A 16570-nucleotide genomic window follows, 5' to 3' on the forward strand; every position below is an offset into this window, starting at 1 on the left:
TGCCCCGAGGGGAAAAATACATTGCATACACACATACAACGAGCGCCAGTACAACCGGTATTATAGTAACAGACTTTGTTGTTATTATAATAATAATAAAAAAGATTGAGGACAGTTACACTGTAGTGAGACAGTATAGACAGTATTGAAAAAGAATAATATTTGTACAGTGTTCAACAATAATTGTCATTGTTGAACCCTTGCTCTTTTTATGTTTCTGATTTCTCAGTTTTGTCATTATTTTAGCAAATAATTTATTTTATATATTTTGAGACAGTTTGTTTTAAGAAGTTTCAAAGAGTTAGTAAAAGAGTAAAGTAAAAGTTAAAACTTTTTTATTTAATTAGGCATTTATTTTTTATTAAGTATTTATTTTGTATTAATACATAACCTCACTGTATTAATTTATAATGTATCATTATTGCGTAACATTTGTTTCAATAATCGTCAAGCACAGGTGACTCCGCATAGTGGGAGGGGGCCCCCAAATCAAATTCTGCTTAGGGCCCCTAAAAGGCTCGGGCCGGCTCTGGGAGAGCTATATACAAACCACCATTGACCAAAAGGGTAGGGGACCTACAGTGGAGAATCCTACACGGTATTGTGGCTGTCAATGCTTTTATTTCCGTTATTAATCCTAATGTAAGTGAGGATTGCCCTTTTTGTTTGCAGAGGGAAACAGTTTATCATTGTTTTCTGGATTGTAGTAGATTGTGCTATTTTTTTCAGATGTTACAACAAATGTTTATGTCGTTTGGAGAGAATTTTTCTAAGAGTTTATTTATTATTGGTTTTAGTTACAGTCAGAAATGGAGAGTTAAATGTCAACTGTACCTCAGTTGACATCTAACATCTACCTCAGCAGAAGAAATAAGATTGACGAGTGCTTAGATTTCGATATAAACACCGTTTTTGTTAGAATGGTGAAAGTTAGATTGAAAGTTGATTTTGATTTTTACAGTACTACAAATAATGTAGAGGAGTTCATAAACATTTGGTGTTTAAAGAATGTTTTATGTTCTGTTGTGGACAATGGTTTGTGTTTTGGGACTCTTTTGAGTTAAGAATCAAAAACATGCTAAATTACTTAGTTTTTCCTGTGTTTTGGAAATAGAGTTTTTTTGTGTTGTAGAGAACTCCGTTATGAGAAAATAAAGAAGTTTTGAAATCTCAAAAAAAAAAAAAAAAAATCTCACGTCATATTTTTATGGTTATACCTGGCCATACATTTGCACTTCATAGGGCAGATCAGAGTTAAACGCTTCTCTTTTAGTGGAAATAAAAAATACATTATCATGTGAAATATTGTAAGTATTTGTGGGTTCTATTAATTATATTTTCAAAATGCTCCTCCTCTCATGAACACTGAGTGAAGAAAAGAAACTACATGTTTGTAATGACGTGAAGTTGAGATGAACAAGATTTCAGTTCATATAATAGTGTAAAAATACATTCTGTATATTACAAAATGTTTTAAAATTACATTCATTTAGACAGTCAGTATAGTTGTAAAATCAAGAAATCAATGTCATTCACACTTTATACTGTGTTTTTTATGTTAATTTTATGTTTATTGTTTCAGCATATAACATGTTTAGTAAAGTGAATTAAATGTGTTCACATTTTCATATAAACACACTGACACTGGCACTGAGGGTTTGAATATTGAGTTTAATATTGAGAAATGAAACAGTTTTCAATAGTTCCTCTACTTTGCAGCTCATTTTGTGTCTGTTATTATATTATATCAGACAGACTATTTTCCACATGCGGTTGGAAGTTTTCCGAAGGGTTCCAGAGGGTGACTCTTGGATTTAGGGTACTGGACTCCTTTCACAGTTAGACATTTGTCAATGTCTTCATTCACTACACACACCACCATATGAACGTACTCATCTATTCCGACCTTCACCTGGGAGAGAGAGAGAGAGAGAGAGAGAGAGAGAGAGAGAGAGAGAGAGAGAGAGAGAGAGAGAGAGAGACTTGAATTTTAAGTTATCTCTTCCATGTAAAAGCCTGTTCACATAAACACATTCATTTTCCATGACAGCAATCATATTTCTACGAGTTCTGCTACAGTGAGCATTGCGTGTCCAGCAACGCTACAAAGTTGAGAAGTTTTCTCTTATACAAATGCAGAGAAACTTTGTACTTGATTCACTTAACCTTTTCAGAGAGGACTGAAAAATTACTGGACACATCACATCCGTTTAGGACACACTGTCACAGTTGGCTTGTTGATACAGGAAACATACAAATTGTGCCAGAAGTATTCCATAAAAAAATCCATAAAACCCCCCAAAAATACTAATTTACCTTGACCAGATAGTGTCCACCACACTTTGGCTCAGACCTAAAGGTTTTAGGAATGAAAACATCAAAATGGACTCCAGTCTTCTTCTCTATGTCTGCCTTCATCTGAATAAACAAATGCACATTTCATATTCATCTATATTATTACTTTAAAAAGATTTCGTTTATTGGTGTACTGAGGTAAGTCTGTCATTCAGATATCAGAAAACTCATGTGAAATGTTTTGTGACTTTAATGGAAAAGTAAAACAGTTCTTTAAAAAATAACAAATAATTTCGCCAACACATTTTACAGCATCAAACTAGATCATTTTACTAGGCTGTGTTTGAAACAAACACAAAAACTGCATTTACTACAAGAGTGATTTTTAGTCTCCTACCTTAATGCACATGTTCTCCACCTCGTCAGTGGCAAACGCCTCTGTGCTCCATCCTTCAGCGATTTCTGCAGTCATTGTGCTGGTGATCAAAGCTGGATAATAAACAGTATTATCAGGCAGTCTGTCTCTCAGATTGATTCTGATCCTCTATTTATACTGCCAAAATCTCATGATGTCAGTCGTTATTGTACTTCCATGTAATTCCATAAAAGAGACTGAATGAATGAGGAGTGTCACTCTGGGGGTGTTGTGTAATATTCAGAAAAACTGTTCTTTCTTCTGTGGAACAGAAAAGAAGATATTCTGAAGAACATTGGGAACCAGTTGAACCAATATTGGTGCCCAGAGTCACACAACTTTGAAACAACATGAGTGCGACAGAATTGTTATTTTTGAATGAACTATCCCTTTCAAATTGACTCACAAAAGCATCATGTTTTTCTTTATTTAGTTAACAAAATACAGAGCAATGTTTAACAGTTTAGAGAATCTGAGATAGCATGTTTTCTATTTGAATATTTTGTAAAATGTAATGTATTCCTGTGATAAAAGCTGAAAGCGCAGCATCATTACACCAGTCTTCAAAGAATTGATGAATACAAAAATAAAGCAAACTTAAAAGAATCAGTATCTTCTACAGATCTAACATTTATAGAGTAAGAAATAAAATCATTAAAAACTGTTTGTTTGTTTTTTTGTTTTTTTGTACAGATATAGTTTGTGTGCGGATCATCTGATCATGATCTCCTGAAAGTGCGTATCTATACGACGAATGTTATTTCTCGTGTCATTTACACGCCAAACATTTTTTGATACGCAGTTTTTGCGTGCATATGATATACGCACTTTATGGCGGATATGTGTCAAAACGTTTTTGTTTTGTTTTTCTGGAAAAACGAGAAAACCTATATAGCCTATATAAGATGTATTCATTCAATTTGGTTTTAGGCCTAAACGGTAAATTATCAAACGTCTTAGCAAACTTGCTGTTTTCCCCCAAGCTATACTGCAGTTTTCTCAATTGCTTTGGCACATTTGTCGAAACAGTCCTAATATTCTCTAAACTGTGAGTTTATTTGTCACAACGGTTTGCTGAACATCAGAACTCTATCGCATGTGTGCAGAACGCAGTAACACACAGTTGTCCTCACAGGTTACAGCACTGCAGTGTGTGTGACATTTAAGGGCCCTGCACACACACTATTATTAAAGATACATATAACATTATTATATTTTTATTTCTATGAATGCTGCGTTCGTCACGGTCAATGATTCACACTGATATACTGTGCAGGTTTGTTTAATTTGTACATTGATTATATATTCTACGGTAACAACAACATGTCTGTGTGTAAACAATTTCTATAAAATAAAGTGATGACAATGAGATGAAATGGAGCTATAAGGTTCAGAGTGTGTTTCCCGCACATCATTATGACGGTGAGACTCAAACACTCCTTTAAAACAAGCTTTTCCAGTAAAAAGCTTTTCCCAACAATTTCCATTTCAGATAAATACTGTTCTTTTGAACTGTCAAAGAATCCTGGAAAAAAAATGTACACACTGTTTTCAACATTGATAATAATCATAAATGCTTATTGATCAGCATATTAGAATGATCTCTAAAGCATCTGAAACATTTCGCAAATTATAACATCTTATACTCTTAAAAATAAAGCGTCATAATGTGTTTTTTTTTACTGTAATGCCAGAAAGAAGAACTATTTTTGTTCAGTCAAGAACCTTTTTTTCGAGTGAAGAAATTTTAAAAAAAAATCTAAAGCACATTTTCAACTATAAATAACTTTGTGTTAATAGAAAGGTTCGTGGATGTTAAAGTTTCTTCATCAATCATCGATGACAATAATGAACCTTTATTTTTAAGAGTGTCGCTCTCCTGTTGACAGAGATCAAGAAAACCAGATTTGTATTTAATAATGTCATTTAAGCGACGAGACCAACACGATCTCACGAAAGTGCGTAGTATATCTGGCTGCGCTTGATGTTTCATCAGGCTACAGTTTGAAATCCACCAGTCGTGACTGTACATGTCAACCGGTAAATGCAATTCCAAAGAAACATATTAAACTGAAGATAGGCTACTGGGATATTGAAAACCGGAATTCTCATAAACAGCCTTTAACTCACAGGCTTTGCAGGTTTTTTTTTTTTTTTTTTAAATACAATTTGGGACTTTATGTTTTAGGAACATTTTGTTCCAATCTTCAAGCAGATCCTTGAAAAAGTAAAAAAGATTAAAGAAAAAAGATTAATAATTTCCTAACAATATTCAACACCTCTAAAAACATTGCTCAACATATTTTATGTTTTAAATAATATTTTTAAGTTCAACACATTTCACCACAGCAAACACCGAGACAGTAAATAAATAATAACAAAATCAAGTATGACAATAATATAAATATAAATATATTATATATAAATATATAAAAATTAAAAACAAAAAATTACAGGAAAAAATTTAAACAATTGTATGCCAACCTTTAAGAGAGGGTGACATCACTAATTCAAGATATCAAAATATTTTTACTAATAGTTAACAAGTAAAACACTTTTTAATTTACATCGGACTTTAAATGACAATATTTGACTCCTTTATTATGACAGTCTCATAAACAACAGGTGTATCCATACTTGCCAACCGTGAGACCTTGAGGGGGAGGGGAGATATTCAAAAGGAACAGGGGGGGGGTTGGCTCGGCAAAAGTGCGCATCAAGGGCGCAAATCGACCACTTCGGGGCGCTCGCGAGCACCCTTCTGAGATCTAAAAATGATAAATGGGACACACTGCGGTCTCACGGACTTAACGGACATGCGCACGCGGCAGCCATTGTAAGTCCGCAAGACCGAAAGTGCTCATGAAGTGTGCGATTTGGGACTGGGCCATCGCCGCGCTTGACTTCGAGGTGTAACTTTTATTATTGTTCGGTCTGAAACGGCGCCCAGTGACGGATGGTGTAGCAATATTGTTGTCCGGGTGGAAATCGGGAGAAATTCGGGAGAAAGGTCGGTCCGGGAGATTTTCGGGAGGGGCTTTGAAATTCGGGAGTCTCCCGGAAAAATCGGGAGGGTTGGCATGTATGGGTGTATCTCATGTTGCATTTGAAGAAGAGAATGAAGGGAATTTATAAGGTGTGATCACGACGTGACAGTTTTCCGTTATGGACGCGACCGCTCTGAAGCGGCACTAAAAAACTGTTTTAAAACTTTCACAGAGACCTCAAACAGAAGACACAAAGCCTTTCTTTAAAGTGAATTTCGATTTGTAATAATTGTATCTTAATTTTAATCGATGTTTCATCAACCGATTGCCTGTAGGCTAATCAGTACATGGACGCGCCGGCGCGATATAACTTGCATTGCTCGTGAACTGGAGCCAGTCTCATAAATGAACCGAAACTCAGAAATATATAGAAAGCTTGAAATGTCTACGTTTAAACAACATCGAAAAACAATTCAAAATGAAAAGAAACAGATAACTCTCTCTTATAGCCTAATCCGTATAAAGTGCATTAGCCTACTCCATAGGCGCGTTCACAATACTGCGAAGTGGCGAGTCAGCATCGTCAACTTCATCTTTTCAGTCAAGAATGACACAGAAAACACTAGTTTATTAATAAACAATTAAAATGTCTATATTTGACACATTCGTTACTTTTGCCAGTTCTTTGTGGCAAGCTTTCTGAGTCCGCCAACTAATCGAATATCGTGACTCCCTATTTTGTACCAGGCAATTTATGGTTGTTCAATAAAGGTAAAAAAGAACAAAAGAAAAGAAGCAACTGTGCCTAATATTATTGTATAGCCTAGTATTTATTTTACTGTCTATATAGTAGCCTACAGCGCGTAAGGTGTATTTCTATGGCAGAATTACAGCGCCACATACTGGTCTGGGATGTATACTACATCGTTTTGAGTCGGTTTCCGCCGCCGTGTTTACGGACTTTTTTTTTTGAACGAGGGAAAAAAAACATCGGATAGGGTAAGCTCTGGCTTCGTGTGGATGTGGCCTTAATCTATTGTACTTTTACCTGTTTTAGTGGTTGTTGCAAGCAGGACGAGGCCGAAAGCCGTGAGAACAGGCGATGCTGGTGGCGTGATTGATAATGAGCATCAGCTGCAAACCGCACTGTGTCTCACGGAGGAGTTTATCTATTAACAACTTTAATTATAAAATAAACAAACACAAAATTAAAGTAAAAAGGGGAAGCCCTTCACAGAAAGACTGCTGCACACAAATAAACAAAACATAAAATAAATAGTCCAGGCCTGGTCCTCTCTCGTGCTTCACTGTTGTCTCTCCTCCTTCTATGGTACTGTAACTCCTGAGTGTGACTCCAGGCCGGTGGGGTGCACAGGTGACGCTCATAAACAATCATGGCAACGGCCTCGTCACGTTCTCTCATGGCCCTCGCCTAGTCCTTCTTGCCACAGTTATATTAATAGATTATGAAAAAACATTTGATTGAACATTTGATATAATTGTATCATATATTTTTTCAACTATTTTAAAATTATATACTTTGTATAAAAACACTTGTATTTAATTATTTTAAATTATATTATTTCTACGATAACAAATGTAGACATGGTTTTATGATTACATAGTGTTCTCTCACCCCGTAGCATGGCGTGCGACATGTAAAAAGACGGTATCAGTCATTGTATGCAGTCATGTGTGACGATCACAAAAGTATTGAAATTGTATTCAAAATTATTGGTTTTATTTTGAATATTGTGTTATTTTGGAAAAAGAAACATTCAGAAGGGTTTTATTCTAATGTGATTCCTTTAAAAGAAAAAGAGAGAAGTGTGCAAGGCTACTCCTGACCGTTAGGGGCAGAGTCGAGCGATGGGTGTTAAGCTGTGTGAGTCGTGAGTTTTTCATTACTTCAGAGAGCTTGAACTTGACACACTGTGTAGCTGTGTCCGAAACCGGTCACTCGTTCACTCATTCACTAATCCCTATATAGTGAATGGCAGTTGAGTGCACTATATCTGCAAGGAGTGAACGAAATGAAGTGGGTGAATTCGGACACTGACGTTTACACTGTGCGTCAGAGAGCTGGAGCTGTCGCAGAAAAGCCTTCGTCACACGTACTGATAAAACTCCTTTTTATCTTATGTTACTTACTTAATAAAATAATATTAACAACAATAACAATCATAATGACTTTATTTTATATACCTCAGTGCCAGCTTTGTAGTTTCATCGACTGAAATTGTAACTCTCACGCTCACAGATGACGTGGTCGTCGAGCGTCCTCAGGCGACCGTTATTATATTCGAATCAATACGCTTTCCTACAGATGATTAACGGATATTTTTAAATCATCCACCAAATGATCATCTCTCCCTTTACAGTTTAACGAGTTAACAACAATGCCACAAATGATCAAAACACCTGGCTGTTAGTAAAACATTAAATTGTGTTAATGCCTAAATAATATATTTTTATAAAACAATTGTAGGCTATACAGGTCTATATAATTTACCTTATAAATATAATTTCATTTAATTTTAAAATTCATCCATATAATATTGTCTCAATGGTTTAATATGTTATATTCAAGTAATGATTAATAAAAAATAGTTTTTTAAATGGGCTCAGTTCTCTCCGCATTGGATTGTGGGAAATAGTGCTTCAGCAAGTGTACATCGAATGTACACTCGAATTCAGAGAGGATTGTGGGTAAAAGTAGTGAATGAATGTAGGGAATGATTTAGGCCCTGTCCCAAATGGCACACTTCATATGCACTTTCGGTCTTGTGGACTTACAATGGCTGCCGCGTGCGCGTGTCCGTTAAGTCCGTGAGACCGTAGTGTGTCCCATTTGTCATTTTTAGATCTCAGAAGGGTGCTCGCGAGCGCCCCCTCTGCGGTCGATTTGCGCCCTTGATGCGCACTTTTGCCGAGCCCGCGCTGATGCGGACTCCACAGCAGACTTCTTCCCGACATTCAAAGCGGCGTTACGTCGCGAAAGTGCGGACTCAGAGGAAGACCGCGAGTGCTTAGGGTTCCATTTGGGACAGGGCAGTTGTTCACTCAGAATTCGGACACCACTACAAAATGGCTGACACCCGATATAGTGCACTATATAGTGGATAGGGAGCGGTTTCAGACACAGCTACTGTCTCCTCGTTTTCTCTCCTGTGTTACAGGTGGGTAAATGTATAAAAACACTTTAAAGTTGAATGTAACCATGCTGAAATGTGTTTAGAGAATAAGTGAATTGTTTTAGAGAAGTGATGCTCGTCAGAGGTTGTTTTTGAGTTTGATTTAAGCAAGAGAGAAAAGCTCGACCGATAGCGGCCTACTGAAAACGCACATGTAACGTTTGCGAGCGCGTCAGTTAAAAATATACATTTTTCCATATACAAATGCATGATGATATGGGAGGAAAAACGATGTATAAAATGTTTGTAAAAATTGTAAATAAAGGCAAACTAAGTGGGCGGACTGACACTCCTTGGAGAGCTCATCTAGGGCTTGACAATGAAGTCAGACCGGTGTGGAGAGCTCAGGGCCGGCCCGAGGCATAAGCGAACTAAGCGGCTGCTTGGGGCCCCCTCAATCGAGTTTTTTTTAAAAAAATCTTTTTTTTAGATGACTTAAACAAGTGACATAAATGAATGAATGAATATGACTGACTGAATGAATTATTCAAGACAAGAACATTCTGATTTCATGATCAATATACCTACAACTGCTGCTGTGTCTGCCAGCGTTTAAATCATGCGCATAATCTAGACACCTCGCGCGTGCATAGACAATTCGTGCGCAACTGCGCATAGTCACGGTATTGGTTTAAGTTGGAGAAAACAGCCGCAGGGGAACTTAACCTTCTGCGTTTAAGGGTAGCAGTTTGAATAAATAATAAACATAGCAGTCTGAACTCTTCTCCACTTTATTATACCACATATCAGATCACTTACTCCAAAAACCCGCGACACTCCAGTACCAAGTGCGCGCGACCCATTCCTATCTACGGCATGCCCCGAGGGGAAAAATACATTGCATACACACATACAACGAGCGCCAGTACAACCGGTATTATAGTAACAGACTTTGTTGTTATTATAATAATAATAAAAAAGATTGAGGACAGTTACACTGTAGTGAGACAGTATAGACAGTATTGAAAAAGAATAATATTTGTACAGTGTTCAACAATAATTGTCATTGTTGAACCCTTGCTCTTTTTATGTTTCTGATTTCTCAGTTTTGTCATTATTTTAGCAAATAATTTATTTTATATATTTTGAGACAGTTTGTTTTAAGAAGTTTCAAAGAGTTAGTAAAAGAGTAAAGTAAAAGTTAAAACTTTTTTATTTAATTAGGCATTTATTTTTTATTAAGTATTTATTTTGTATTAATACATAACCTCACTGTATTAATTTATAATGTATCATTATTGCGTAACATTTGTTTCAATAATCGTCAAGCACAGGTGACTCCGCATAGTGGGAGGGGGCCCCCAAATCAAATTCTGCTTAGGGCCCCTAAAAGGCTCGGGCCGGCTCTGGGAGAGCTATATACAAACCACCATTGACCAAAAGGGTAGGGGACCTACAGTGGAGAATCCTACACGGTATTGTGGCTGTCAATGCTTTTATTTCCGTTATTAATCCTAATGTAAGTGAGGATTGCCCTTTTTGTTTGCAGAGGGAAACAGTTTATCATTGTTTTCTGGATTGTAGTAGATTGTGCTATTTTTTTCAGATGTTACAACAAATGTTTATGTCGTTTGGAGAGAATTTTTCTAAGAGTTTATTTATTATTGGTTTTAGTTACAGTCAGAAATGGAGAGTTAAATGTCAACTGTACCTCAGTTGACATCTAACATCTACCTCAGCAGAAGAAATAAGATTGACGAGTGCTTAGATTTCGATATAAACACCGTTTTTGTTAGAATGGTGAAAGTTAGATTGAAAGTTGATTTTGATTTTTACAGTACTACAAATAATGTAGAGGAGTTCATAAACATTTGGTGTTTAAAGAATGTTTTATGTTCTGTTGTGGACAATGGTTTGTGTTTTGGGACTCTTTTGAGTTAAGAATCAAAAACATGCTAAATTACTTAGTTTTTCCTGTGTTTTGGAAATAGAGTTTTTTTGTGTTGTAGAGAACTCCGTTATGAGAAAATAAAGAAGTTTTGAAATCTCAAAAAAAAAAAAAAAAAATCTCACGTCATATTTTTATGGTTATACCTGGCCATACATTTGCACTTCATAGGGCAGATCAGAGTTAAACGCTTCTCTTTTAGTGGAAATAAAAAATACATTATCATGTGAAATATTGTAAGTATTTGTGGGTTCTATTAATTATATTTTCAAAATGCTCCTCCTCTCATGAACACTGAGTGAAGAAAAGAAACTACATGTTTGTAATGACGTGAAGTTGAGATGAACAAGATTTCAGTTCATATAATAGTGTAAAAATACATTCTGTATATTACAAAATGTTTTAAAATTACATTCATTTAGACAGTCAGTACAGTTGTAAAATCAAGAAATCAATGTCATTCACACTTTATACTGTGTTTTTTATGTTAATTTTATGTTTATTGTTTCAGCATATAACATGTTTAGTAAAGTGAATTAAATGTTCACATTTTCATATAAACACACTGACACTGGCACTGAGGGTTTGAATATTGAGTTTAATATTGAGAAATGAAACAGTTTTCAATAGTTCCTCTACTTTGCAGCTCATTTTGTGTCTGTTATTATATTATATCAGACAGACTATTTTCCACATGCGGTTGGAAGTTTTCCGAAGGGTTCCAGAGGGTGACTCTTGGATTTAGGGTACTGGACTCCTTTCACAGTTAGACATTTGTCAATGTCTTCATTCACTACACACACCACCATATGAACGTACTCATCTATTCCGACCTTCACCTGGGAGAGAGAGAGAGAGAGAGAGAGAGAGAGAGAGAGAGAGAGAGAGAGAGAGAGAGAGAGAGAGAGAGAGAGAGAGAGAGAGAGAGAGAGAGAGAGAGAGAGAGAGAGAGAGAGAGAGAGAGAGAGAGAGAGAGACTTGAATTTTAAGTTATCTCTTCCATGTAAAAGCCTGTTCACATAAACACATTCATTTTCCATGACAGCAATCATATTTCTACGAGTTCTGCTACAGTGAGCATTGCGTGTCCAGCAACGCTACAAAGTTGAGAAGTTTTCTCTTATACAAATGCAGAGAAACTTTGTACTTGATTCACTTAACCTTTTCAGAGAGGACTGAAAAATTACTGGACACATCACATCCGTTTAGGACACACTGTCACAGTTGGCTTGTTGATACAGGAAACATACAAATTGTGCCAGAAGTATTCCATAAAAAAATCCATAAAACCCCCCAAAAATACTAATTTACCTTGACCAGATAGTGTCCACCACACTTTGGCTCAGACCTAAAGGTTTTAGGAATGAAAACATCAAAATGGACTCCAGTCTTCTTCTCTATGTCTGCCTTCATCTGAATAAACAAATGCACATTTCATATTCATCTATATTATTACTTTAAAAAGATTTCGTTTATTGGTGTACTGAGGTAAGTCTGTCATTCAGATATCAGAAAACTCATGTGAAATGTTTTGTGACTTTAATGGAAAAGTAAAACAGTTATTTAAAAAATAACAAATAATTTCGCCAACACATTTTACAGCATCAAACTAGATCATTTTACTAGGCTGTGTTTGAAACAAACACAAAAACTGCATTTACTACAAGAGTGATTTTTAGTCTCCTACCTTAATGCACATGTTCTCCACCTCGTCAGTGGCAAACGCCTCTGTGCTCCATCCTTCAGCGATTTCTGCAGTCATTGTGCTGGTGATCAAAGCTGGATAATAAACAGTATTATCAGGCAGTCTGTCTCTCAGATTGATTCTGATCCTCTATTTATACTGCCAAAATCTCATGATGTCAGTCGTTATTGTACTTCCATGTAATTCCATAAAAGAGACTGAATGAATGAGGAGTGTCACTCTGGGGGTGTTGTGTAATATTCAGAAAAACTGTTCTTTCTTCTGTGGAACAGAAAAGAAGATATTCTGAAGAACATTGGGAACCAGTTGAACCAATATTGGTGCCCAGAGTCACACAACTTTGAAACAACATGAGTGCGACAGAATTGTTATTTTTGAATGAACTATCCCTTTCAAATTGACTCACAAAAGCATCATGTTTTTCTTTATTTAGTTAACAAAATACAGAGCAATGTTTAACAGTTTAGAGAATCTGAGATAGCATGTTTTCTATTTGAATATTTTGTAAAATGTAATGTATTCCTGTGATAAAAGCTGAAAGCGCAGCATCATTACACCAGTCTTCAAAGAATTGATGAATACAAAAATAAAGCAAACTTAAAAGAATCAGTATCTTCTACAGATCTAACATTTATAGAGTAAGAAATAAAATCATTAAAAACTGTTTGTTTGTTTTTTTGTTTTTTTGTACAGATATAGTTTGTGTGCGGATCATCTGATCATGATCTCCTGAAAGTGCGTATCTATACGACGAATGTTATTTCTCGTGTCATTTACACGCCAAACATTTTTTGATACGCAGTTTTTGCGTGCATATGATATACGCACTTTATGGCGGATATGTGTCAAAACGTTTTTGTTTTGTTTTTCTGGAAAAACGAGAAAACCTATATAGCCTATATAAGATGTATTCATTCAATTTGGTTTTAGGCCTAAACGGTAAATTATCAAACGTCTTAGCAAACTTGCTGTTTTCCCCCAAGCTATACTGCAGTTTTCTCAATTGCTTTGGCACATTTGTCGAAACAGTCCTAATATTCTCTAAACTGTGAGTTTATTTGTCACAACGGTTTGCTGAACATCAGAACTCTATCGCATGTGTGCAGAACGCAGTAACACACAGTTGTCCTCACAGGTTACAGCACTGCAGTGTGTGTGACATTTAAGGGCCCTGCACACACACTATTATTAAAGATACATATAACATTATTATATTTTTATTTCTATGAATGCTGCGTTCGTCACGGTCAATGATTCACACTGATATACTGTGCAGGTTTGTTTAATTTGTACATTGATTATATATTCTACGGTAACAACAACATGTCTGTGTGTAAACAATTTCTATAAAATAAAGTGATGACAATGAGATGAAATGGAGCTATAAGGTTCAGAGTGTGTTTCCCGCACATCATTATGACGGTGAGACTCAAACACTCCTTTAAAACAAGCTTTTCCAGTAAAAAGCTTTTCCCAACAATTTCCATTTCAGATAAATACTGTTCTTTTGAACTGTCAAAGAATCCTGGAAAAAAAATGTACACACTGTTTTCAACATTGATAATAATCATAAATGCTTATTGATCAGCATATTAGAATGATCTCTAAAGCATCTGAAACATTTCGCAAATTATAACATCTTATACTCTTAAAAATAAAGCGTCATAATGTGTTTTTTTTTACTGTAATGCCAGAAAGAAGAACTATTTTTGTTCAGTCAAGAACCTTTTTTTCGAGTGAAGAAATTTTAAAAAAAAATCTAAAGCACATTTTCAACTATAAATAACTTTGTGTTAATAGAAAGGTTCGTGGATGTTAAAGTTTCTTCATCAATCATCGATGACAATAATGAACCTTTATTTTTAAGAGTGTCGCTCTCCTGTTGACAGAGATCAAGAAAACCAGATTTGTATTTAATAATGTCATTTAAGCGACGAGACCAACACGATCTCACGAAAGTGCGTAGTATATCTGGCTGCGCTTGATGTTTCATCAGGCTACAGTTTGAAATCCACCAGTCGTGACTGTACATGTCAACCGGTAAATGCAATTCCAAAGAAACATATTAAACTGAAGATAGGCTACTGGGATATTGAAAACCGGAATTCTCATAAACAGCCTTTAACTCACAGGCTTTGCAGGTTTTTTTTTTTTTTTTTTAAATACAATTTGGGACTTTATGTTTTAGGAACATTTTGTTCCAATCTTCAAGCAGATCCTTGAAAAAGTAAAAAAGATTAAAGAAAAAAGATTAATAATTTCCTAACAATATTCAACACCTCTAAAAACATTGCTCAACATATTTTATGTTTTAAATAATATTTTTAAGTTCAACACATTTCACCACAGCAAACACCGAGACAGTAAATAAATAATAACAAAATCAAGTATGACAATAATATAAATATAAATATATTATATATAAATATATAAAAATTAAAAACAAAAAATTACAGGAAAAAATTTAAACAATTGTATGCCAACCTTTAAGAGAGGGTGACATCACTAATTCAAGATATCAAAATATTTTTACTAATAGTTAACAAGTAAAACACTTTTTAATTTACATCGGACTTTAAATGACAATATTTGACTCCTTTATTATGACAGTCTCATAAACAACAGGTGTATCCATACTTGCCAACCGTGAGACCTTGAGGGGGAGGGGAGATATTCAAAAGGAACAGGGGGGGGGTTGGCTCGGCAAAAGTGCGCATCAAGGGCGCAAATCGACCACTTCGGGGCGCTCGCGAGCACCCTTCTGAGATCTAAAAATGATAAATGGGACACACTGCGGTCTCACGGACTTAACGGACATGCGCACGCGGCAGCCATTGTAAGTCCGCAAGACCGAAAGTGCTCATGAAGTGTGCGATTTGGGACTGGGCCATCGCCGCGCTTGACTTCGAGGTGTAACTTTTATTATTGTTCGGTCTGAAACGGCGCCCAGTGACGGATGGTGTAGCAATATTGTTGTCCGGGTGGAAATCGGGAGAAATTCGGGAGAAAGGTCGGTCCGGGAGATTTTCGGGAGGGGCTTTGAAATTCGGGAGTCTCCCGGAAAAATCGGGAGGGTTGGCATGTATGGGTGTATCTCATGTTGCATTTGAAGAAGAGAATGAAGGGAATTTATAAGGTGTGATCACGACGTGACAGTTTTCCGTTATGGACGCGACCGCTCTGAAGCGGCACTAAAAAACTGTTTTAAAACTTTCACAGAGACCTCAAACAGAAGACACAAAGCCTTTCTTTAAAGTGAATTTCGATTTGTAATAATTGTATCTTAATTTTAATCGATGTTTCATCAACCGATTGCCTGTAGGCTAATCAGTACATGGACGCGCCGGCGCGATATAACTTGCATTGCTCGTGAACTGGAGCCAGTCTCATAAATGAACCGAAACTCAGAAATATATAGAAAGCTTGAAATGTCTACGTTTAAACAACATCGAAAAACAATTCAAAATGAAAAGAAACAGATAACTCTCTCTTATAGCCTAATCCGTATAAAGTGCATTAGCCTACTCCATAGGCGCGTTCACAATACTGCGAAGTGGCGAGTCAGCATCGTCAACTTCATCTTTTCAGTCAAGAATGACACAGAAAACACTAGTTTATTAATAAACAATTAAAATGTCTATATTTGACACATTCGTTACTTTTGCCAGTTCTTTGTGGCAAGCTTTCTGAGTCCGCCAACTAATCGAATATCGTGACTCCCTATTTTGTACCAGGCAATTTATGGTTGTTCAATAAAGGTAAAAAAGAACAAAAGAAAAGAAGCAACTGTGCCTAATATTATTGTATAGCCTAGTATTTATTTTACTGTCTATATAGTAGCCTACAGCGCGTAAGGTGTATTTCTATGGCAGAATTACAGCGCCACATACTGGTCTGGGATGTATACTACATCGTTTTGAGTCGGTTTCCGCCGCCGTGTTTACGGACTTTTTTTTTTGAACGAGGGAAAAAAAACATCGGATAGGGTAAGCTCTGGCTTCGTGTGGATGTGGCCTTAATCTATTGTACTTTTACCTGTTTTAGTGGTTGTTGCAAGCAGGACGAGGCCGAAAGCCGTGAGAACAG

The 16570-nt window shown here is 36.1% G+C and overlaps 2 protein-coding genes across 2 annotated transcripts; both read right to left on the minus strand.

The window, feature by feature from the left end:
* Window positions 1-1734: 1734 nt before the first annotated feature.
* LOC130075780 (cystatin-B-like) lies at window positions 1735-2853 on the minus strand. The gene is made up of 3 exons (XM_056240547.1): window positions 2693-2853; window positions 2317-2418; window positions 1735-1912 (listed from the first exon to the last, which is right to left on the minus strand). The coding sequence occupies exons 1-3, from the start codon at window positions 2765-2767 to the stop codon at window positions 1757-1759; spliced, it is 333 nt and encodes a 110-aa protein (XP_056096522.1). The 5' UTR covers window positions 2768-2853; the 3' UTR covers window positions 1735-1756.
* Window positions 2854-11440: 8587 nt separating this feature from the next.
* Window positions 11441-12627, minus strand: LOC130075781 (cystatin-B-like). The gene is made up of 3 exons (XM_056240548.1): window positions 12467-12627; window positions 12091-12192; window positions 11441-11618 (listed from the first exon to the last, which is right to left on the minus strand). The coding sequence occupies exons 1-3, from the start codon at window positions 12539-12541 to the stop codon at window positions 11463-11465; spliced, it is 333 nt and encodes a 110-aa protein (XP_056096523.1). The 5' UTR covers window positions 12542-12627; the 3' UTR covers window positions 11441-11462.
* Between the last annotated feature and the right edge of the window lie 3943 nt (window positions 12628-16570).

The sequence above is a fragment of the Rhinichthys klamathensis genome, unplaced genomic scaffold, assembly GCF_029890125.1.
Source record: "Rhinichthys klamathensis goyatoka isolate OS25496 unplaced genomic scaffold, OSU_Roscu_1.1 h1tg000603l_1, whole genome shotgun sequence".
NCBI classification, from domain to species: domain Eukaryota; kingdom Metazoa; phylum Chordata; class Actinopteri; order Cypriniformes; family Leuciscidae; genus Rhinichthys; species Rhinichthys klamathensis.